The sequence below is a fragment of the Aotus nancymaae genome, unplaced genomic scaffold (genome assembly GCF_030222135.1).
Source record: "Aotus nancymaae isolate 86718 unplaced genomic scaffold, 86718_ANA_hifiasm-v0.15.2.pri h1tg000007l, whole genome shotgun sequence".
Taxonomy (NCBI): Eukaryota; Metazoa; Chordata; class Mammalia; order Primates; family Aotidae; genus Aotus; species Aotus nancymaae.
The window spans coordinates 893,102-918,122 of record NW_026988418.1 but is presented as its reverse complement, the minus strand read 5'-3'; the positions used below and the strand labels follow the sequence as shown (position 1 = coordinate 918,122).

General features: G+C 43.7%; 1 protein-coding gene and 1 non-coding gene across 2 annotated transcripts in view; one reads left to right on the top strand and one right to left on the bottom strand.

The window, feature by feature from the left end:
* The window catches only part of INPP5B (inositol polyphosphate-5-phosphatase B), a 72,002-nt gene that overhangs the window by 30,612 nt on the left and 16,369 nt on the right, over positions 1-25,021 (top strand). The window contains 8 exon segments of the mRNA XM_064372159.1: positions 11,775-11,871; positions 13,167-13,334; positions 14,896-14,997; positions 15,775-15,889; positions 16,546-16,662; positions 17,412-17,599; positions 20,434-20,545; positions 23,493-23,602. Coding sequence (XP_064228229.1) covers positions 11,775-11,871; positions 13,167-13,334; positions 14,896-14,997; positions 15,775-15,889; positions 16,546-16,662; positions 17,412-17,599; positions 20,434-20,545; positions 23,493-23,602 — 1,009 coding nt within the window.
* On the bottom strand, positions 17,805-17,907 carry LOC135273467 (U6 spliceosomal RNA). The gene has a single exon (XR_010341267.1). It is a non-coding gene; the product is annotated as a U6 spliceosomal RNA (small nuclear RNA).

Here is a 25,021-nt window from a genome sequence, read left to right as displayed (position 1 = left end):
AGTTCAGAAACTTTTTTTTTTGAGATGGAGTTTTGCTCTTGTTGCCCAGGCTGGAGTGCAATGGCACAATGTTGGCTCACCACGACCCTGCCTCCTGGGTTCAAGCGATTCTCCTGCCTCAGCCTCCTGAGTAGCTGAGATCATAGGCACTTGCCACCACACCCAGCTAATTTTGTTTTGTTTTTAGTAGAGACAGGTTTCATGGTGTTGTTCAGGCTGGTCTCAACTCCTGACCAACCTTGTGATCCACCTGCTTCAGCCTCCCAAAGCGCTGGGATTACAGAGGTGAGCCACTGTGCCTGTCCAAGAAACTTTTTAAAAAGCAGTGCTGTGGTTCCCAAACTGTTCAGGTACCCTGGGGCTCTGCAGGGACACTCATAGGGTCACTGTGGGAGATTTAAAAATTTCAAGATAAGGCCGGGCGCGGTGGCTCACACCTGTAATCCCAGCACTTTGGGAGGCCGAGGCGGGTGGATCACGAGGTCAAGAGATCGAGACCATCCTGGTCAACAAGGCGAAACCCCGTCTCTACTAAAAATACAAAAAATTAGCTGGGCACGGTGGCGCGTGCCTGTAATCCCAGCTACTCAGGAGGCTGAGGCAGGAGAATTGCCTGAACCCAGGAGGCGGAGGTTGCGGTGAGCCGAGATCGCGCCATTGCACTCCAGCCTGGGTAACAAGAGCGGAACTCCGTCTCAAAAAAAAAAAAAGAAAAAAAAAATTTCAAGATAAGCTGGGTGTTGTGGCTGACATCTGTAATCCTAGCACTTTGAGAGGCCCAGGAGGGTGGACCACTTGAGCTCAGGAATTTGAGACCAGCCTGGCCAACATGATGAAACCCCATCTCTACTAAAAATACAAAAGTTAGCTGGGCATGGTGGCCTCTGCCTGTAGTCCCCACTACTCTGGAGGCTGAGGCACGAGAATTGCTTGAACCCAGGAGGCAGAGGTTGCAGTGAGCTGAGATTGCCCCACTGCACTCCAGCCTGGGTGACAGAGTGATTAAGACTTTGTCTCGAAAAAAAAAAAAATTTCAAGGTAAACAGAGAGATCTGTGGGAACACCAGACAAACTTCTAGTTGACAGTAGTTCACAGTTTCATCCTTAAATGGGTCTGCATTCCTTTTGATAACATATCTTCGTGAAGCTGGGTTTTTGGTGGTTGCTGTGATTAAACACAAGTCCACACAAAAGTCAATGTGGAACATTGTGTGTGTTGTGTCCAACCTGCTTCCGAAGTTTGAGAAATTGTGCAGTATCTAACAGACACACACATCTCATTATTAAGTCACTGTGGTTAAGATGAAATGGAAATCTTTTCTTATGTGTATTGTTTTTTCAAACTGCTACTAAGTTGTTAGGGCTTAAATACTTCTTATTTGGCCTTAACTGCTTAAATAGAACTGTTAGGGATTCCTTTTGGCCTAGAGGTGCCTTGAGAAAATTATTGAGCCAGTAGGGCGCTGAGAACTGAGAACCTTTAGGGGTGCTCTGGAGTAAGGAGATAGGATGTTGTGGGTTGGTGGGGCCTCTGGCTGTTAGATGGGGTGTTGGAGAGAGCTTTTTTTTTAGAGACAGGCTGTCACTTTGTCACCCAGCTGGAGTACGATGGCACCATCATAGCTTACTGCAGCCTCAAACTCCTAGATTCAAGTGCTCCTCCCATGTCAACCTCCCAAGTAGCTAGGACTACAGGCATGTGCCAACGTGCCTGTCTAAGTTTTAAAATTTTTTGTAGAGATGGGGTCTCACTGTGTTGCCCAGGCTAGTCCTGAACTCCTGGCCTTAAATGATCTTCCTACCTTTGCCTCCCAAATTGCTGGGATTATAGGTGTGAGCCACTGTGCCTGACCTGAGAGAGCTTCTGACATTTGAGCAGAGGCCTGGACAAGATGAAAGAGTTGGCAGGGTGGAGATCTGTAGGAAAAGCACTCTAGGCAGAGTATCAACAAGAACAAAGGCCCTGAGTTGGGAATGAGCCTGATATGCCCTAGGAACAGCCAACAGGGAAGTGGTGCAGTCCTGCTGATGAGGTGGAGTGTAATAGGTGAGGTCGCAGAGGCATCGGAGGTTGGGTCAAGTAGGGCCTTGTTAGCTCTGTTTAGGGGGTTGGATTTTTTTTTTTTTTTTTTAGAGACGGGGTCTCGCTATGTTGCCCAGGCTGGAGTGCAGTGGCTAGTCACAGGCGCAATCCCACTACTGATCAGCATGGGAGTTTTGACCTGCTCCGTTTCTGACTTGGGCCGGTTCACCCCTCCTTAGGCAACCTGGTGGTCCCCTGCTCCTGGGAGGTCACCGTATTGATGCTGAACTTAGTGCAGACACCCAATCGGCATAGAGCACTACAGCCCAGAACTCCTGGACTCAAGAGATCCTCCAGCCTCAGCCTCCCGAGTAGCTGGGACTACAGGCACGCCCCACCACACCCAGCAGGAGTTGGATTTTATAGTTCGTTCTAGTTAATTTCTTTTTAAGAATTTTTTATATTTTTAAACTTTTAGTTTGGGGGTACATGTGAGGGTTTGTTACATAGGTAAACTCATGTCACAGGGGTTTGTTGTACAGGTTATTTCATCACCCAGGTTTTAAGCCCAGGACCCAATAGTTGTTTTTTCTGCTTCTCTCCCTCCCTCCTTCTACCTTCCCATTTTGATTTCTTTCTTTTTTTTTTTTTTTTTTTTGAGACAGAGTCTCACTTTGTTGCCCAGGATGGAGTTGGAGTGCAGTGTCATGATCTCAGCTCACTGCAACATCCATCTCTTAGTTCAAATGATTCTCCCACCTCAGCCTCCCAAGTATCTGGGATATAAGCAGGTGAGACTATGCCTTGCTAATTTTTTTGCATTTTTAGTAGAGACAGGATTTCACCATGTTGGCCATGGTGATCACCTCAAGTGATCTGTCCACCTCTGCCTCCCAAAGTGCTGGGATTACAGGCATGAGCCATCATGCCTGGCCTCCCATTTTTATTTCTTTTTTTTTTTTTTGAGACGGAGTTTCGCTCTTGTTACCCAGGCTGGAGTGCAATGGCGCGATCTCGGCTCACCGCAACCTCCGCCTCCTGGGTTCAGGCAATTCTCTTGCCTCAGCCTCCTGAGTAGCTGGGATTACAGGCATGCGCCACCATGCCCAGCTAATTTTTTGTATTTTCAGTAGAGACGGGGTTTCACCATGTTGACCGGGATGGTCTCGATCTCTTGACCTCGTGATCCACCCGCCTCGGCCTCCCAAAGTGGTGGGATTACAGGCGTGAGCCACCGCGCCCGGCCACCCATTTTTATTTCTATATAGAAAACTAACCGTAGAAGTATTAGTATTAGTACTAAGAGGAAACTAATGAGAATAGTACTTTGAACACATAGAAGTGCAAAAAGCAAGAAGTGGCTAGGTACAGTGGCTCACGCCTATAATCCCAACACTTGGGAGGCTGAGGTGGATGGACCACTTGAGGTCAGGAGTTCGAGACCAGGCTGGCCAACATGGCGAAACCCTGTCTCTACTAAAAATACAAAATTAGCTGGGTGTGGTGGCAGGCACCTGTAATCCCAGCTACTTCGGAGGGTGAGGTAAGAGAATTGCTTGAACCTGGGAGGTAGAGGTTGCAGTGAGCCAAGATTGTAGCTTAGGCGACAGAGTAAAACTCGTCTCTCTCTTTTTTTTTTTAAAGATGGGGTTTCACTAGGATGGCCAGGCTGGTCTTGAACTCCTGACCTCAGGTGATCCACCCACCACAGCCTCCCAAAGTGCTAGGATTACAGGCGTGAGCCACCACGCCCAGTGTCTCAAAAAAAAAGCAGGAAGCTGCTGTTGTAGTCTTGATGAGAACTTCTGGGTATAATCTGTTTTTGGTGGTTTCTTTTTTGCTTGTTTGTTTGTTTATGAGACAGTCTCACTCTGTCAACCATGCTTGAATGCAGTGGTACTATCACAGCTCACTGCAGCCTCAACTTCCTCAGGCTCAGGTGATCTTCCCACTTCAGCCTCCTGAGTAGCTGGGACTAGAGGCATGTACCCCATGCCTGGCTAATTTTTGTATTTTTTTTTTTTTTTTTGAGACGGAGTTTCGCTCTTGATACCCAGGCTGGAGCGCAATGGCGCGATCTCGGCTCACCGCAATCTCCGCTTCCTGGGTTCAGGCAATTCTCCTGCCTCAGCCTCCTGAGTAGCTGGGATTACAGGCACGCGCCACTGTGCCCAGCTAATTTTTTGTATTAGTAGAGACGGGGTTTCACCATGTTGACCAGGATGGTCTCGATCTCTTGACCTCGTGATCCACCCGCCTCGGCCTCCCAAAGTGCTGGGATTACAGGCTTGAGCCACCGCGCCCGGCCTAATTTTTGTATTTTTTATGGGAATGAGGTTGTGTTGCCCAGGCTGGTCTCCAACTCTTAGGTTCAAGTAATATGCCTGCCTTGGCCTTCCAAAGTGCTCGGATTATGAACATGAGCCACTGCACCTGTCCTGGGTATAATTTCAAAGGTAGAAATTGCTTGAATTGCTGATGATTTAGATGTGGGTATGAGCAGGAATAAGAGGAGTCGTGAGTGTATCCAAGATTTTTGCAGTTGATTGAATGATGGCACCATTTACTGAGATGAGGAAGACTAATTGGAGAAGGAGGTTATAAGAATCTGCGGCTCAGGTAGAAGATCCAGGCTGGAGATGTAATTTGACAATGATTAGCATGTAGGTGGTTTTTAAACCTATGAGACTAAACGAGATCATGAGATGCATAAGAGATTAGGTAGAGAAGAGGTCCCCATCCCAGGACCTTGCCTAGGTCTTTCAGGCATCGAGAAAAAGAGGGGCCTTCAGGGATTAAGAAAGTGTTGAGGCCGGGCGCGGTGGCTCAAGCCTGTAATCCCAGCACTTTGGGAGGCCGAGGCGGGTGGATCACAAGGTCAAGAGATCGAGACCATCCTGGTCAACATGGTGAAACCCCGTCTCTACTAACACAAAAAATTAGCTGGGCATGGTGGCGCATGCCTGTAATCCCAGCTACTCAGGAGGCTGAGGCAGGAGAATTGCCTGAACCCAGGAGGCGGAGGTTGCGGTGAGCCGAGATCGCGCCATTGCACTCTGGCCTGGGTAACGAGCGAAACTCCGTCTCAAAAAAAAAAAAAAAAAAAGAAAATGTTTACCAAAGGAGGGAGTGACAGTCATCTATCAGGACCTACCAAAGAGGTCAAAGTGGATGTAGCTGAGAACTGAGAATTGACTGTTGGATTTGGCAATATGAAGGTTGTGGGCACCCTTAATAAGCAGTTGCAGTAGAGTAGTGGCGACAAGGCCCGATTACAGAGGATTGAGAAGAGAATGGGAGGTGAGGCAGAGACTAGATAAGCCGTTCAAGAGTTTCGGTCTCCAGTATGTCTTTTCAAAATTATGACCAGTGAAATGCTCACAGATGCCTTTTTTCAAAAATAAAATTCTTTCTTTCTCTTTCTTATTCTTTTTCTTCTTTCTCTTTTTCTTTTTTTCTTTCTTCTTTTCTTTCTTTCTTTTTCTTTCTTGTCTCTTTCTTTTTCTCTCTTCTTTCCTTCCTCTTCTTTTTCTTTCTTCCTTTCTTCCATCCCTCCTTTTCCTTTCTTTTCTCTTTTGGTAGATAAAGGGTTTCACCACGTTGGCCAGGCTGGTCTTGAACTCCTGACCTCAAGTGATTCGCCTGCCTCAGCCTCCCAAAATGCTGGGATTACAGGCATGAACCACTGTGCCCGGCCCATATCTGTAAATATTTCTATGTGTAACCATCTATGTTAAGATAAACATGAATTCATACTGATGTCTCCAACTCTAATCCATTACCACATGGATTGTTCTGTCTTTCTTACCTGGAACCTCCCACCCCAACAATGGAAAACCTGGCTCCTTCCATCTGCCAGCCATTTACTCAGTTGTTTAATTCCAATATACATGTATAGTAGTTTCAGAATTGTTAACCTGTATCCCCATGGAAACACCGTTATCAACCAGAGTACAGTGCTTGTGTACAGTTCTATTTGCCTTTAGTCTTACAGATTCCACTCATTTCCAAAGTTACTTAAGTAAACACTTCTCCTCTACTCCCTTCAATGAGGTTGTTTCATACGTTTGTGATATAGGTTAGACACTTTTGTCATTTTCCGGATTTTACTCCACAGTTTCCTGACGTCCTAAGTGATTTTTTAAAATTTGCATACATTAAGGTTCATTCTTTGTACTGTAAAAATCTGTGAGTTTTGAAACCCATAGATAGTGCCATGTATCCAGCATTACAGTTTTTTTTTTTTTTTTTTTTTTTGATGCCCTGACTCGGATGCATTACAGTTTCTTTGAGAATAGTTTTGCTGTCCTAAAAAGTCCCCTGTCCTTCATTGATTTGACCTGACCCTCACCCCCAAACCCTCTGGCAACCGTTGATCTGTTTACCATCCCTATAGTTTTGTCTTATCCAGAATGTTGTGTAATTGGAATCATATAATATACAGCCTTTTCAGGCGGGCTTCTTTCACTCGGCAATATGCACTTGAGATTCATTCATGTATTTTCATGGCTTGATGACTTATTCCTTTTTATTGCTGAGTACTTTATTATATGGATGTTTCACAGTTTATCCATTCATCTATTGCAATACATCTTGGTTGCTTCCAGTTTTTGGTGATTATAAATAATGCTGCTATAAACATTTCTGTTCAGGGTTTTATGTGTACAAAAATTATTTTTCTTGCCATTTTTTTTTTCTTTTTTTTTTTCGAGATGGAGTTTCGCTCTTGTTACCCAGGCTGGAGTGCAATGGAGCGATCTCGGCTCACCGCAATCTCCGCCTCCTGGGTTCAAGCAATTCTCCTGCCTCAGCCTCCCGAGTAGCTGGGATTACAGGCATGCGCCACCATGCCCAGCCAATTTTTGTATTTTTAGTAGAGACGGGGTTTCACCATGTTGACCAGGATGGTCTCGATCTCTTGACCTCGTGATCCACCCGCCTCGGCCTCCCTCTTGCCATATTTTTTTAGAGGTGGGGGTCTCCCTCTGTCACCCAGGCTGGAGTGTAGTGACGGGATCACAGCTCACTGCAGCCTTGAACTCCTCGGCTCAAGTAATCTTCCCTCCTCAGCCTCCTGAGTAGCTAGGACTATGGACATGTGCCATCACATATTTTATTTATTTTATTACTTTTTAAGAGATAGGGGTCTCTATTGTCCAGACTGGTCTCAAACTCCTGGGCTCAAGCAGTCCTCCTGCCTCAGCCTTCCGAATAAACGGGACTATAGGCATAAGCCATGTGCCCAGCAGATTTTCAAATCAGTAAATACCTAGGAGTGTGATGGCTAGATCATATGATAAGACTGTTTAACTTTGTAAGAAACTGCCAAACTGTCTTCCAAAGTGGCTGTATGGTTTTCCATGCCTACTATCAGTGAATGAGAGTCACTGCTCCTCTGCATCCTTGTCAGCAATTGGAATTGTCAGATGGTTTTCATTTCTTTTTTTTTTTTTTTTTAATTTCAGTCATTCTAACAGGTGTCCCGGTACACCATTACTAACTCAAATACCTTAGCTCTCTAAGCTTTATTATAGCTCAGTGAAAGTAAAGCAAGAGAGGTAGAATACAGCTGTGGATTTCATTTCCAGAAATTATTAAGTTAACTATGGTGTAGTAGAACTCTAGACACAACGTATTCTAGTTCTCCTTTCTTATTTTTGTTATATTTTGGAGATAATGGAAAGATTACTTCAAACATTCCAAAATAATGCTACAGACTTGAACTTGGATGTTATGTATTTAAACATATAAGGCACACAGGGGCCAGGTGTGGTGGCTCACGCTTGTAATCCCAGCACTGGGAGGCCAAGGTGAGTGGATCACCTGAGGTCAGGAGTTTGAGACCAGCCTGGCCAACATGGTGAAACCCATCTCTACCAAAAATACAAAATTACCTGGCTGTGGTGGTACGCATCTGTAATCCCACCTACTTGGGAGGCTGAGGCTGGAGAATTGTTTGAACCTGGGAGGCAGAGGTTGCAGTGAGCCAAGCTTGAGCCACTACGCTCTAGCCTGGGCAACAGAGCAAGACCCTGTCTCAAAAAAAAAAAAAAGAAAGAAAAAACAGAAAAACATATAGGCACATAGGAATTCATGTACATTGTGCATTTGATATTGAATTGTATGATTGCACTACCTATAATGTGCTGGGTGGTATACCAAACGATGGTGATACAGTGATGCATAAATCAGACAAAGTCTAGTCCTCAATAAGCTTACAGTCTAACTGGGAAGAAAAAACACCTACAATAGACAGCATCAAAACTGTGATAGGGAGTACAGGGAGCTATGGAAACACCAATGTCAGGGCATCTGACCAGCCTAGGAGAGGTTAGAGAAGCTTTGTGGAGGAAGTGACCTCTAAGATATGGCCTGTAGCAAGAGTTGGTGAACTGCAGCCTATAGACCAAATCCAACCTGCCATCTGCTTTGGTACAGCTCATGAGCTGAGAATGATTTTATGCATTTTTAAATGTTTGAAAAGATTCAAGAGAATAATGTTTTGTGATATGTGAAAATTGTATCATATTCAAATTTCAGTGTCTATAAATAACATTTCACTGGAATGTAGCCACACTCACAGCTGCTTTTGCACTATAGCGGCAAAGTCGAACAGTTGCAAGAGACTGTATGACTGCAAAGCCCAGGGTATTTACTCTGTGGCCCTTTACAGAAAAAGTTTGCTGACCCCTGGCACAGGATGGGTAGGAGTTAGCCTAATAAAGCAGAGTGAGGAAGAGGGAAGTTGCTTTCTGATGGGGTCTTTTTGTAGCTGTAGTAACCTTAATATACTTAGAGCGTGGCATCAAGGAGGTAGGGGCTGAAGGACTATGGTGAGTATTGGGGCTGGAGCAGTGGGCAGGATCCAGACTGGGAAGAGCCTTGGCAACCGTATGTAGGGATTTGGGCTTATCCATTATGAAACCTTTAAAAGATTTAAAGTGATGTGATCAATTTCCTTTTTTTTTTTTTTTTTTTGAGATGGAGTCTCACTCTGTTGCCTGGGCTAGAGTACAATGGTGTGATCTCGGCTCACTGCAACCTGCGCCTCCCAGGTTCAAACAATTCTCCTGCCTCAGCCTCCTGAGTAACGGGGATTACAGGTGCCCGCCACCACACCTGACTAATTTTTGTATTTTTAGTAGAGATGGGGGTTTCACTATATTGGCCAGGCTGGTTTCAAACTCCTGACCTCATGATCTGCCTGCCTCAGCTTCCCAAAGTGCTGGAATTACAGTTGTGAGCCACCGCACCCAGCCCTGATTTACTTGAAAAAAAAATCCTCTAGCCACAGTGTAGAGATTGGGTTGGAGAGCGTGGGGTGAGAAAAGGGGCAGGGAAACTAGTTGAGATTTTATAGTCATTCAGGGGAGAAATTGGTAACTTAGACTAGCACAGTGACATTGGGGATAGGAATATATTGGTTTGAAAGGCATTTAGGAAGCAAAATTGAAAGAGTTTGTTGTCTTAGTTTAGCCTTAGTCTATAGGCTGTTATAACAAAATACCATAGAGTGGTAGTTTATAAACAACAGAGATTTGGCTGGGCATGGTGGCTCACACCTGTGATCTCAACACTTTGAGAGGCTGAGGTGGGAGGATCACTTGAGCCCAAGAGTTCAAGACCAGTTTGGGAAACATAGCAAAACTCCAGATCTACAAAAAAAAAAAAAAAATACAAAAAGTTAGCTGGGCATGGTGGCATGTGCCTGTAATCCTAGCTACCCAAGAGACCAAGGTAGGAGGATTGAATGAGCCCTGGAGGTCGAGGCTACGGTGAGCCATGATCAGGCTACTGTACTCCAGCCTGGAGACCCTGTCTCAAAAAAAAAAAAGAAAAAGAATTAAAAAGAATACAGAAAAAAAACCCCACAAAACAAAAGCATAGGTTTATTTTTCACAGTTTCAAAGGCTGAGAATTCCAGGATCAAGGTGCTGGCAGATTCAGTGTCTGGTGAGGGCCTGCTTTCTGGCTTAGTGGCAGCTGTCTTTTCATTGTGTTCTCACATAGCAAAAGGAGGAACTCTGGTCTCCTCAGCCCTTATAAGGGCACTAATCCCAATCATGAAGGCTCCACCCTTGTGACCTAAACACCTCATATCTCGCAAAGGCCGCACCTCCTAGTACATTATCTTGGGGGTTAGGATTTCAACATATGACTTTGGGCAGGGGTATAAATATTCAGTCTACAGGATTTAGTGATTGGAGGCATTTAAGTGTGATTATTTTCATGTTTCAAATGATTGTGCTTTCTTTTTTCAAAAGTTTGTTTTTCTGGTTCATGTGAATGCATGGTTAAGAAATCCATGTTTAGTAATAGTATTTAGAGCAAAATTCTTGAGTGGTTTTTCATTCCTGCAGAGCTCCTTCCCATAACTTGGGTATTAAAAATCACATCTCCCTGTGACCTCTTCATGTTGTTCCCTGTTGACAAAAGATCTGGCTTTTAAAGAGCAGAGAAGCTATTGGCAGATTAATTTTCATTTCCAGGTTTATCTTGGTTTAACGACTTTCCCAAAATATTTCTGGATTGAACCCTTGGGCTCTTTGGTTTTCAAGACAATTTGTTAACAATGACAAGCGCTTCTCATTTTCTAGAGCACTTAGACTATTTCCAGTTTTAATCTCTGACCCTTGCCTTTCTCCTCTTTGGAGTGGAAGTCAGTATATTATGTTTTATAATATGTTGTGTAGCTTTTAAAGAGCCTATTCACATGTCAACTCAGTTGATCCTACAGTAAACCTGTGAAGAAGGCAGGACCGGTCAAATTACTGAGATCGAGAGAGGTTAGATGGCTTTTCCAAAGTAAGAAGGTCAATAAATAGTAAAGCAGGTGATAAAACTTAGGTTTTTCAGATTTCGTAGTTTTATTCTTTCTATAATGTACCTTGTCTCCAAGAAAAGGGAGTTAGATTAGCTGTAATAGTTACATTTTCAGCAGTAAAGATACCCAAATGAAATACTTTTTTCTCCTGTGTATGATCTGTGGGGCTTTATCCAGACGACAGCATAGTCTTTTCAAAGCAATATGTGGACTACCAATAATTCCTAGACTACAATTTGTGAAGCTGTTGTCTGTATATTGAAGCATATATATGTATATTTTATTTTAATTAATTAATTAATTAATTTTTTTTTTTTTTTTTTTTTTTTGAGACGGAGTTTCACTCTTGATACCCAGGCTGGAGTGCAATGGCGCGATCTCGGCTCACCGCAACCTCCGCCTCCTGGGTTCAGGCAATTCTCCTGCCTCAGCCTCCTGAGTAGCTGGGATTACAGGCACGCGCCACCGTGCCCAGCTAATTTTTTGTGTTAATAGAGACGGGGTTTCACCATGTTGACCAGGATGGTCTCGATCTCCTGACCTCGTGATCCACCCGCCTCGGCCTCCCAAAGTGCTGGGATTACAGGCTTGAGCCACCGAAATTAATTAATTTTTGAGATGGAGTTTCGCTGTTGTTGCCCAGTCTGGAGTGCAATGGCGTGATCTCGGCTCACCATAACCCCCGCCTTCCAGGTTCAAGCGATTTTCAGCCTCCCGAGTAGCTGGGATTAGAGACATGAGCTACCACACCCAGCTAATTTTGTATTTTTAGTAGAGACGGAGTTTCTCCCTGTTGGTCAGGCTGGTCTCAAACTCCCGACCTCAGGTGATCCATCCGTCTTGGCTTCCTAAAGTGCTGGGATTACAGGCCTGAGTCACCATGCCCAGCCTATGTATGCATATTTTAATTCCTTCTCCTTCCTTTAGGTGGTTCTAACTTTGATGGTTTGAGGCCAAATGGGAAGGGACTGCCTATGGACCAAAACTCCAGTGATCAAGATAAACCAGAAAGCTTGCAACCAAGGTAATGCAACTCTCCCTTCATTTGTCTCTTGTAGGACTGAGGTTCTCCTCATAGTACTGAGACCATTACTGGGCATAATGTAAGTCGTTCCAGGGTGGCTGGCCTAGGAAATGTTCTTAATAATACCTGACATTTATTTGCACTTACTGCCAGGCACTCTGCTCTTATTTGGACTATCTTATTTTAGCCTAAGAGGCAAGTACTTTTTTCTGTTTTACAATTAAGGAAACTCAGATGATGATAAGTTACATAACTCACCCAAGGTCCCAGAATTAGCAAGTGGCCAACCTAGGATTTGAAACTGGCAGTCTAACCCTCCCTTGAAAATGTAGATTAGAAATGTTTGATTTCACTCTTTCATTCTTTTAGGCATTTCATGACTCTGAAGTGGCTTTTTTCCTTTTTTATTTATTCTTTCCCTACCCACACCTGAGGTGTGTTATAAAATATTTGAAGTCTGTACTCCAGTGCCCCCTACTGAACGTCTCCAGAATCTGTTTGGTGAAGATAAAACACTTGTGTCAGTATTTTAGTTATGACTGTAAATACAGTATAATGCAAATAATAATGAAATATAAATTTTTATTGGCTTCCTTTTATTTTGGATTATTCCTGTGGAATAGATGTACATAACAGAATGATCAAGTCAAAGGATCTAGAGGGTTTTATAGTTTTTTCTCTTTTTTTTTTTTGAGACAGAGTCTCACTTTGTTACCCAGTCACTACAGCCTGTGCCTCCCGGGTTCAAGTGGTTCTCCTGCCTCAGCCTCTCAAGCACCTGGGATTATAGGCATGCACCACCAACCCAGCTCATTTTTGTATTTTTGGTAGAGATGGGATTTCGCCATGTTGGCCAAGCTGGTCTCGAACTCCCAGCCTCAAGTGATCCACCTGCTTCGACCTCCCAAAGTGCTGGAACTACAGGCGTGAGCCACTGCACCTGCCTGTCAATTCCATGTTCTAATCCCATATTCTGCTACTGTACATGTGGGTGATGACACTGGGTTTCATTTTTCTCATTTAGAACTGAGGGAATTGGATTATCTTTAAGGTGCCCCTCTGGTCTGAAATTCTGTGACTCTATTATCAGGAAAGTCTCCAGACCAATATATTATACAATCAACAAAATATAAATTTACCTAATTCCACATAGAAATAGTGTTATTTTAGTAAATAAATTTTACTTTGGCCTCCTTTAGTCTTCTGTGATTTAGATGGGATCTTTTAGCTTTGTAGTTATTCATTTTGCCATGGGGACTCATCCACATATGAAAAAAAAATTTTTGTTTTTCCAGACAGAATAAATCCAAGTCCCAAATTAATGACATGGTTCGGTCCTCCACTATCACAGTCTCAGACAAGGCTCATATTTTATCCATGCAGAAGTTTGGACTGCGAGATACAATTGTGAAATCACATCTACTACAGAAAGAAGAGGATTATACCTACATCCAGAACTTCAGGTAGCTAACTGGGTCCTAGGATGTTTTCAGAACAGAATGACCTTTTTATTTATTTATTTTTTTGAGATGGAGTCTTGCTCTGTTGCCCAGGCTGAAGTGCAGTGGCGCAATCTCTGCTCACTGCAACCTCCGCCTTCAGGGTTCGAGTGATTCCCCTGCCTCAGTCTCCCAAGTAGTTGGGATTACAGGCATGCACCACCATGCCTGGCTGATTTTTGTATTTTTAGCAGAGATGGTATTTCACCATGTTGGCCAGACTGGTCTCAACCTCCTGACCTCAGGTGATCTCCCCGCCTCAGCCTCCCAAAGTGCTGGAATTACAGGCATGAGCCACCATGCCGGCCCCAGAATGATCATTTGGCTCGCTGGAATTTGAGCACTTCCTCCTATATCTGGATTTGGAGGCATACTCTTCTATAGAATCTCTCCCCTCGTTTTTGAAATGAGTGATTCTATGCACTGTTTACTAACAGGCATTTATTCTGTGCTCTTTCTAGGTGGGCACTGTGGTAGGTGTGGTATAGTGGGAATGACACGACTTGCAGATAGTTACAACTTGCAGTTAGTTACAGAAATATTCGCAGAGACAAATTGGTACAGAAGAAGGAGCACCATCATGATTCTTTCATTTTTTTTTTTTTAATGTTTTATCTTTTTGAGACAAGGTCTCGCTTTGTTGCCCAGGGTGGAGTGCGGTGACGCAATCACAACTCACTGCAGCCTCAACCTCCCAGGCTCAAGTAACCCTCCCACCTCAGCTGCTGGAGTAGCTGGTAATACACATGGGTATACCACTACACCTAGCTAATTTTTTAAGTTTTGTAGAGACAGTGTCTCACTATGTTGCCTATGCAGATCTCAAGCTCCAGGGCTCAAGCAATCCTCCTGCCTTGGCCTCCCAAAATGTTGAGATTATAAGTGTGAGCCACCACACCTGGCCCCATGATTCTTATGTATCCCTCCAAGGTTCTGTACTGCCTTGGTCATTCTGGGCCTTTGAAGAAAGTCATTTAGAGTGAAATTAGTAAAACGAAGTTGGCTGGTGTTTGGTAATCTTTTTAGGCAAGATTACTAAAAGCTAAATGAATAAAGGTTGTGGAATTCTGCTAGATCTTTCAGAATCATTGCATTGGGACTATAGATAAAATAACATTGTTTCTAGTGATATAAACTGTGAATTATGGTGAAGAAATAGCCTTTTGAACACTGTTGTTGCTTTCTTACCAAAAGTAATTACCAAAGCACTTTTCAGTTTTTCATTTCATTAGTATATACAGGGCAAAGAATTATGCAGATAATGGCTGGATAACAGCCATTTAAAGAAAGTAGGAATGTTCAGAGTAGGCCTATACTGTTGAAATTGTTCTCACAAAAGCAACAGATACCATAACAGACCGCAAGTCACCCCTTGGTGCTGCAGTCCTGATCTAGAAATGATATTTTTTTATGTCTTAAAATGCCACTCCGCAGAGACTAAAACCAGCATAAATCAGCATAAAATGCTTTCTCCTGTAATCTCCATAGTGATTTGCAGTCACTACTTCTTTCTCTTTGGTGACAGGTTTTTTGTGGGAACATACAATGTAAATGGACAGTCCCCCAAAGAATGCCTCCGGCCCTGGCTGAGCGAAGGTATCGAGGCCCCAGATATCTATTGTGTAGGGTGAGTGCTTCTCTTCTCGTCCTGTCTCCATCTTCAAGCACACAGAACTGTGATTGAGGATGGGTCTTCACAGCAGATGAAGGATTTGAAAAATGAACAGGTGCTTGTAACAGCTGCTTCCCTGTTTGATGTTCTCCCTCATGGCAAGCAAATGTCTGCCACTGTTAAAGTGAAGTGCTTGGCATTTAAGTGCTAATATTTAATTTTTAGTGTAATCTTCTGTTAAAATACTGAATTGCATCCTGAACTCAGTGCATCCTGAATTGAACTTTATTGCTTAGACATTCAATCCTTTTTTGGTTACAAAGCAAAAATGTCTTTTGCCAGAGAAGGGAGGTTACCTGAAGAAAGTTCCATCAGTTAGTCTTTTGTTTTTTAACCTTCTCATTACTATACTGGGCCTTACCGGTGGGGAGGGGCAGCAAAGCTTGTATAGTATATTGAAAAGAATTAGAATTTAGAATTTATATAGACCTAGGTTTGAATCCCGGTTTGCCACTTGGTGCTTGTGTGAACTAGGGACTACAGATGTAAAATAGTGACACTTTGAACTACTTCTTAGGCTGGTCATGAAAAGGAATGGGGTTTTGTTTGCAAAAGCACCTGGAAAGTTCCTTGGCATTTAGTTCCTTGGCTCTAAGTGTTTGTTTATTTTTTCCTCCTGAGAGTCCTGAAGTTTAGCTAGAAAGCTAGGGCTTATGCACCTAAACCAATCCGAGAATGTGTCATCTGCACATTACTTTTCTTTACTATCTAACTGGCTGCTTCTCCAAATAGGTTCCAGGAGCTTGATCTGAGTAAGGAAGCTTTTTTCTTTCATGATACCCCAAAGGAGGAAGAGTGGTTTAAAGCTGTGTCAGAGGGTCTTCATCCAGATGCCAAATATGCAAAGGTAAGAGAGGAGTCAGGGACCTTTTCATTTTATGTTGCCATGCAGGGAAATTCCGAGGTCATTTTTCACCTTTTCCATGACCTTTATCTCTTTTTTTTTTTTTTTTGAGACGGAGTTTTGCTCTGTCGCCAGGCTGGAGTGCAGTAGTGGAATCTTGGCTCATTGCAACCTCTGCCTCCTGGGTTCAAGCGATTCCCCTGCCTTAGCCTCCCGAGTAGCTGGGATTACATGTGCATGCCACCATGCATGGCTAACTTTTTGTATTTTAGTAGAGATGGGGTTTCACCATGTTGGCCAGGATGGCCTCAATCCTCTGACCTCCTGATCCACCCGCCTCAGCCTCCCAAAATGCTGGGATTACAGGTGTGAACCACCGTGCCCAGCCCATGACCTTTATCTTAAGCCAATCTTAATTATCCCACAGTTTTCATTTCCAGATCTTCCAGAAGGGGTGCCTCTGGGTGGGAAAGATGCAGGGTGTCGGCACTCTTAGGTTAGCACGTAGCATGCTTGGTGAGTTGAACAGATGATTACCTGTGTTCTAGTGTGGAGAAGGAGAGATGTTAATACTCTCAGCCAGCTTCCAGACCACTTTTCCTTTGGGGTGTTTATTCCTGTTTGCAACTTCTATTTAATGCCATGTCTCTCATTTCCAGGTGAAGCTCATCCGGCTGGTTGGGATTATGCTGCTGTTATATGTCAAACAGGAGCATGCAGCATATATCTCAGAAGTGGAAGCTGAGACTGTGGGGACAGGAATCATGGGGAGGATGGTGAGTCCTTGATTGATATGTTTGGCACATTGAGGACCTTAACTCTTGAGGTATTGACTGCTTCTGATGACACAGTGACTACACATGTCCCAGTTTGAAGGTGCCAGTATTCCAAGATGAATCATACCCTCAAGCAGGGGTCAGTTGAGCAAACTATTTAGAAACTGCATTTTAGTGAACTGCCAGCTGATTTAACCAACTAGCGCCTATCCTTGTATTCACCAACACTAGAGCCTCCAGTTGATCCTCCCATTTCACCCATGAAGTATGTTGCAGAAACTATGGTGGGTCATCCAGGAAAACAAAGAATGCTGATAGTAGGTTTGCAGTTTCCTCTTGTTCTTGAGGCAATTAAAGTTCTGTTTTTAGGTTTTTCTGTAAGAGCTTAGCTTTGTGTGGTGAAGGGCACATATGGTTTGCCTGTGATTTGGTGTAAAGAACACTGGATTGAGGGAGCTAAGTTTTGGGGCTGCCGCGGTGGTTCACAACTGTAATCCCAGCACTTTGGAAGACCGAGGTGGGTGGATCACTTGGGGCCAGGAGTTTGAGAGAGCTAGGTTTTGGACTCAGCTTTGCCACTGACTGGCTAGTTATTCTGCCTTCTTGTTTTTTTTTTAATCTGTAAAATATAGATAATAAGCTCACAGGATTATTATAAAGATTAAGACAAAACATTTTGAAAGTCTGTAGGTTTAAATGACTGACACAGTTAAGTTTGAATTGGATTTCTTTGGGGATCCTTTCCACAGGGCAACAAGGGAGGCGTGGCGATCAGGTTCCAGTTCCACAACACCAGCATCTGCGTTGTGAATTCTCACTTGGCAGCCCACACTGAAGAGAATGCGAGGAGGAACCAGGACTATAAGGACATTTGTTCTCGAATGCAGTTTTATCAGCTTGACCCAAGCCTTCCCCCTCTCACCATCAGCAAGCACGAGTGAGTCTGGGCTTCCACCCCCATACCATTTACCATGAATGCATAGAGTTATGGGCTCTGTCTTTTGATGGGGAGATGCCTGGTGGTGGTTTCCCATTGCTGCAATGGTGGCAAGTGCCACCTCTGGTTATACATGGATTATATCTCTTGAAAATTTTTACTTTCCTAACTTACCATCTGGCAGATCTCTACAGCCTTTCTCTCTTTTTATTTTTAAATTTTTATTTGCATGTCATCCTTGCTCAGGGGCCATGCTAATCGTCTCTGTATCATTTCAATTTTAGTACATGTGCTGCCGAAGCAAGCACACTCCAGAGTCTTTCTCAAGCATTATGTATCCTTGGGAAAGTATAAGGTTTATTTATTTACTTTTTTTTTTTTTTTTGAGACGGAGTCTCACTCTGTCACTAGGCTGGAGTGCAGTGGTGCTATCTTGCTTCATTGTAACCTCCACCTCCTGGGTTCAAGTGATTCTCCTGCATTAGCCTCCCGAGTAGCTGAGACTACAGGTGCGTGCCACCATGCTGGGCTAATTTTTGTATTTTTAGTAGAGACAAGGTTTCACCATGTTGGCTAGGCTGGTCTTGAACTCCTGACCTCAGGTGATCCATCTGCCTTGTCCTCCCAAAGTGCTAGGATTACAGGCATGAGCCACTGTATCTAGCCAAGGTTTATTTTATTTTTTCAATATTTAATTTATCAACATGTATAAGAGTCCTTGGCTGCTGTAGTATAGCAGCTAGAAGTAGTTAAGAAGAAAGTGAGGCTGGGTGCAGTGGTTCATGCGTGTTATCCCAGGACTTTAGGAGGCTGAGGAGGGGGATTGCTAGAGCCCAGGAGTTCAAGAATAGCCTGGGCAACATAGTGTCTCTGCAAAAAATTTTAAAAAATTAGCTGGTGTGTTGCTGCATGTCTGTAATCCCAGCTACTCAGGAAGCTGAGGCAGGAAGATAACAGAAAGGGAAGGGGAAGGGGAAGAAAAAGGCAAGGAGAGGAGAAAGGAAAAACGAAAGGAAGGAAAGGAGAGGAGAAAGGAGAGGGAAAAGTTTATTTTGAGCAGGGAATATGACAAAACGTCAGTTCACAGCTATATTGTAGTCTGAGTTCTGCTTAAGATTTATCTTTTTTCTTTTTTTTTTTTTAGATTTATTTTAATTTTGGTCTGTCTACATCCAACATTATGAAGAAAACCAAAGAATGAGCATATCGAACCCAGTTTTTAGAAGTATGTTTTAGGATTTTATATGTCTGCTTTTTTGTTTGAGATGGAGTTTTGCTCTTGTTGCCCAGGCTGGAGTGCAATGGTGCGATCTTGGCTCACTGCATCCTCTGCCTCCCAGGTCCAGGCGATTCTCCTGCCTCAGCCTCCAGAGTAGCTGGGACTACAGGTGCACACCACCACACCTGGCTAATTTTTGTATTTTTTAGTAGAGACAGGATTTTACAACGTTAGCCAGGCTGGTCTCGAACTTCTGACCTCAGGAGATCCACCCGCCTTGGCTTCCCAAAGTGCTGGGATTACAGGTGTGAGCCACCATGCCTGGCTCTTTTTTTCTTTTTAATTCAACTTTACAAAGCTATAGTTGCAGCTGCTGAGAGCATCTTGTGCTAATTTTTGTTTCTTCTCTTTATTTTATCTCATTTATTTCTAAAACTTCCTATTTGTCTAAAGTCAGAGCCTTAGAATTTTAGACTTTAGGATAACAGTTGAAGTGTATGCCACTTCTTTTATAAAGAGGTAGAAGCCACTGGGGCCATGACGTCTGCCAAGGAGTAAACAGAGTTATGCTTCTTGTCCTGCCTGCTGAAGTGGAACTGTCTGAAGCTTTTTAGTGTTCTGGAAGCTGACAGGATGGTTTTTCTTCTCCAGGGAACCTAGCAGGGAGTGTCTTGCAGCCGAGCTCTTCTATTCTGGTGAACCTGCAGCATCCTAGTTTGTGAGGTCGCAGCTTATGTGTCAGTTTGTCTGCTTTTAGTTTGTGGATGCATTAATTTTGGTGTGTGTGAACTGCTGTGCAGATTCTCTAACGACATGGTTGTTGGCTTCAGATACAGCAGTATTAGACTTAATGAGATGTACATTGTCATCAGGGAGCCTTCAGTTAGCTTTTTCCCAAAGCAGCAGGAGGAATAAAACACCTTCTACACTCTACCCACGGCACAAAAAGAGCCAACCACTGATATGGTAGGGATTAAATCCAGGCTCCACTATAAAGTTTGAACTTTGTTTTCTTTTTTTTTTTAAGAGACGGGGTTTCACTATCTTGGCCAGGCCGGTCTTGAACTCCTGACCCTGTGATCCACCTGCCTTGGCCTCCCAAAGTGCTGGGATTACAGGTGTGAGCCACCATACCCGGCCTTGAACTTTGTTTCAGAAGAACTCTGCTTTAGAAACAAAGGCTGAAAGTGTGTTTTGTGGACTGCAGTATACACAGAGGCAGAGGTGGCATTGTGGCATCATCTGGTTTGGGGTCCCTGGGTGATTGGCATGACCCTCAATTCTTGATCTTTTTTCCTTCTTCCCAGGAATGGAGTAAATTACTGTTTTTTTAGATCTTATCAGACTATCTTTCCAACCTACAGAAATAAAATAATTAAGGAGAACACAAGGCTATTTGTAAGGAGCTTAGACCAAGTTACAATTATCACAAGCAAGCATCACATTAGAGTATTAAATGGGATGGCAAGAGAAAAAAATTTCCTGAACAGTTGAGCCATTTCCCCACTCACCTCCCAAAAGGCTGAGCCTCAGGGACCTTTTGTCAGAAGCACCCTGGGTAGGTTGGGTTAAAGTTCCTCCTAAACCCTGTTACCTTTGTGCTCTGCCCTCACAGTGTGATCTTGTGGCTGGGGGACCTCAACTACAGGATAGAAAACATGGATGTGGAAAAAGTGAAAAAGCTCATCGAAGAGAAGGACTTTCAAACCCTGTATGAATATGATCAGGTACAGATGGCCACCTGTGCCCTCTTCCAGCAGCTGTCTTCCACTGTGAGGGCACAGAAAAGCCTGGCTTCCAAACTCACAGCTTCTTCTTCCTTGGCTTGAGAGGTTTCTCTGAGTTCCTGATGTTGTCCAGTCATTTCTTCATTTCATCTGCATTCCCTTTTCCATAATTGTCTCCCCATTGGTTCTTTCCTGAAGCACATTTTCTCCTTTGGAAGCAAGAATGTGTTCTCTCTCTCACTTTCTCATTCATTCATTCAAGAGGTCTGAAGTTGGGGCTAAAAGAGTACCAACTTTCTATAAAGAAAACACTTGGTATATTTAAGATGATGTAATAATTGTTTTTAGTATGAGCCTTCTTCCCCTCTGTGCTTCTCCTCACCAGACTTCTCCATTGTGAGTGACAGCTCTTCCTACATGGCTTTCCTTACTTCCTACAGGAATCAGTAACCTGCTGTTCTCCATCATTGCTTGACAGAGCATTTCCCTCTCAGAGCACTCGCTGTTTCACAGTACAAGAGAATCTGTTCCTTTGTGACTTTCTTCTGGCTACTCCTCTCAGTAGATTTCAGACTTGTTTAGGTGGTCAGGTTGTTTAGAATGTTAAGCATTCTTTTTTTTTGGTTTGTTCTATATTCTCCCTTTTAATAACTTTAGTATTGTTGTTAATCTAAATATTTCTATTATATTTTTTTCTTCAGTGCAGATTAACTAAAGAGAAGGAATATCAACTTATTTATGTCTTTCTATTTTTTTAATCTCCTCTGTGTTCTGGTCTGAGGCATTCTAACTTCCCTTGTAGTTTAATACCCATCTCTACTTGCCTTCTTTTCTGGTCTTTCCTGAAGCAATACTACCCATTTTGTGTGTTATCTGCCTACTACCTGCTTTTAAGGTCTGTACATTCATACCTAGCTTACATTCATACCTACATTTTAACTATTTTCTGTTGCTTTTGAATAGGAATTTGGCAAGTGGTGTCTACTAAATAGCTTGGCAAGTGGTGTCTACTAAATAGCTGACCATGTGCAATGTTAGAGGTGACAGTTCTTCACTAGTCCATGCAGTGCCGTGCTTGGTGCTTCAGGGAAGAGGGAAGAGTACCTGTGTTTTGTTTTGTTTTTTTGAGACAGAGTCTCCCTCTGTTGCTCAGGCTGGAGTGCAGTGGTGCAATCTCTGCTTACTGTAACCCCCGCCTTCCTGATTCAAGCGATTTTCCTGCCTCAGCTTCCTGAATAGTGGGGACTACAGGTGTGCGCAACCACGCCAGACCAGGCTAGTTTTTTTTGTATTTTTACTAGAGATGGGGTTCTTCATATTGGCCAGGCTTATCTCGAACTCCTGATCTCATGATCCACCCACCTCGGCCTCCCAAAGCGCTGGGATTACAGGCATGAGCTACTGTGCTTAGCCAGCACCTGTAGTTTTTATGTTGCTGAGAGTGTGATCTGGAAGGCACTCCTAAAATTCATCGGAAGGATGCTAACTGTTACATAGTGTGTCAGGCACTATTTAAGTTGACAGCGAATCTTTCTAACAACCCTATGAAGTAGATTCTATTATAAATCCAAAATTTGCAGCTGCAGCAACCAAGCACAGAGCTTTCCCCAGTTCACGTAACTAATTTGACAACGCAGTTCTATCTTTGTGTATGTTTGGAGCATCTGTGCTACACAGATGAAGTGTTTGATACCTGGAAGAGAAAAACTATTAGTTTGTTAAGTGTAAGTGATACCTAATCCTCTTAAAGATATCTCAGTAAGATGATAATCAGGCCCTTTGGGTGTAGCTATGCTGTTACAAAGGAGCCTTAGCCAGGCATGATGGCTTGCACATGTAATCCCATCACTTTGGGAGGGCAAGGCAGGAGGATCACTTGAGGCCAAAAGTTTGAGACAAGCCTAGGCAGCCTAGTGACACCCTGTCTCTAAAAAGTTTTTAAATATAGCTGTGTAGTGGTACACACCTGCAGTCCCAGCTACTTGGAAGGCTGAGGTGGGAGGATTGCTTGAGCCCAGGAGATGGTGGCTGTAGTGAGCTATGGTCACACAATGGCACTCCAGCCTGGGTGACAGAGTAAGACCCTGTCTGTAAAAAATAAAAAACATTAAAAACAACTAAAAAATAAAAACTATATACAGAAAAGAAATGGTCAACTTGTTCACTTTCCTAGGAGTTAGCTAACTTAAGATATTGTAGAAGCTGGGCATGGTGGCTCACGCCTGTAATCCCTGCACTTTGGGAGGCCAAGGCAGGCAGAATACTTGAGGTCAGGAGTTTGAGACCAGCCTGGCCAACATGATGAAACCCTGTCTCTACTAAAAATACAAAAAAATTAGTTGGGGCCGGGCGCGGTGGCTCAAGCCTGTAATCCCAGCACTTTGGGAGGCCGAGGCGGGTGGATCACGAGGTCAAGAGATCGAGACCATCCTGGTCAACATGGTGAAACCCCGTCTCTACTAATACAAAAAATTAGCTGGGCACGGTGGCGCGTGCCTGTAATCCCAGCTACTCAGGAGGCTGAGGCAGGAGAATTGCCTGAACCCAGGAGGCGGAGATTGCGGTGAGCCAAGATCGCGCCATTGCGCTCCAGCCTGGGTATCAAGAGTGAAACTCCGTCTCAAAAAAAAAAAAAAAAAAAAAATTAGTTGGGCATGGTGGCATGTGCCTGTAATCCCAGCTACTCAGGAGGCTAAGGCAGGAGAATTGCTTGAACCCGGGAGGCGGAGGTTGCAGTGAGCTGAGATCACACCACTGCACTCCAGCCTGGGCAACAAGAGCAAAACTGTCTCAAAAAAAAAAAAAAAGATCTTATAGAATAACTTTTTTGGGGGGCTTTTTCCTTTGAGTTAGAGTTTGAATTCTAGACTGATATCCTTTTCTCCACTAATTCAAAGTTTGACCTTTTTATTGTGAGATTTGTTTTTTCTCCCATCATTTTGTATAGCTGAAAATTCAGGTGGACAAAAAGACTGTCTTTGAAGGCTTCACAGAGGGTGAGCTCACATTCCAGCCTACTTATAAATATGATACGGGCTCTGACGACTGGGATACCAGGTAGGTCAGAGGTTTCTTGAAATGATTGAGCAAATGGAAACCCAGAAATTCTGGGAAGCACTTGCCCTTTTGGACCTAAGGAAGAATATATGCTTCCTGTGACTTTTTCCCCATATTTTGCACTCTGGTCAAACATTTTGTCTCAGTATTTGCTCATGAAGCAGCCTGCTTTCCCATGTAATTTACTTTGTGACTGCCTTTGCCTTTGTTCCATAATAATTTTTAATACTGATTTACTTTTCAGCTGTGCCTAGGATGAGATGATTCCAACTAACTTAGCTGGTACTTGGTCATTACATAGTAGTTAATATTTTTGTTTGTTTGTTTTGAGACAGTCTTGCTCTGTTGCCTAGGCTGGAGTGCAGTGGCTGGATCTTGGCTCACTGCAACCTCCGCCTCCTGAGTTCAAGCGATTCTCCTGCCTCATCCTCCTGAGTAGCTGGGATTACAGGTGTGTGCCACCACACCCAGCTAATTTTTGTATTTTTGTAGAGACAGGGTTTCGCCATGTTGGCCAAGCTGGTCTTGAATGCCTGGCCTCAAGTGATCTGTCCGCCTCAGCCTCCCAAAGTCAGTAGTTAATATTTTTTATTACTGCTTACCATGTGCCATATACTTTTGATGCATTATTTTCTTATTTAATCCTCAAGACCCTGTTGAAGTAGGTATGATTTACCTCATTTTATGAGATTGGAAACTGAAGCATAGAAAAATTAAAGAGACCCCAGGTAGACAAGGGATACAGGGAGGATTTGAACCCAGGCAGTGGTAAATTCAGAGCCTATCTCTTAACCAGCATCTTTTTTTTTTTTTGAGATGGAGTCTCACTTTGTCGCCAGGCTAGAGTACAGTGGCGTAATCTTGGTTCACTACAACCTCTGCCTCCTGGGTTCAAGCGATTCTCCAGCCTCAGCCTCCTGAATAACTGGGACTACAGGTGCATACCACCACACGCAGCTAATTTTTGTATTTTTAATAGAGACGGGGTTTCACCATGTTGGCCAGAATGGTCTCAATCTCTTGACCTCGTGATCCACCTGCCTTGGCCTCCCAAAGTGCTGGGATTACAGGCGTGAGTGACTGCGCCCGGCCTTAACCAGCATCTTTTAAAGACCATAGAGTGGCCAGGTGTGGTGGCTCACGCCTGTAATCCCAACACTTTGGGAGGCTGAGGCAGGCAGATCATTAGGTCAGGAGATCAAGATCATCCTGGCCATGGTAAAACCCCATCTCTACTAAAATACAAAAAATTAGCCAGGGATGGTGGCACGTACCTGTAGTCCTAGGTACTCAGGAGGCTAAGGCAGGGGAATCGCTTGAACCTGGGAGACGGAGGTTACAGTGAGCCAAGACTGTGCCACTGTACTCCAGCCTGGCTAAAGAGCAAGACTCCATCTCAAAAAAAAAGACCATAGAGTG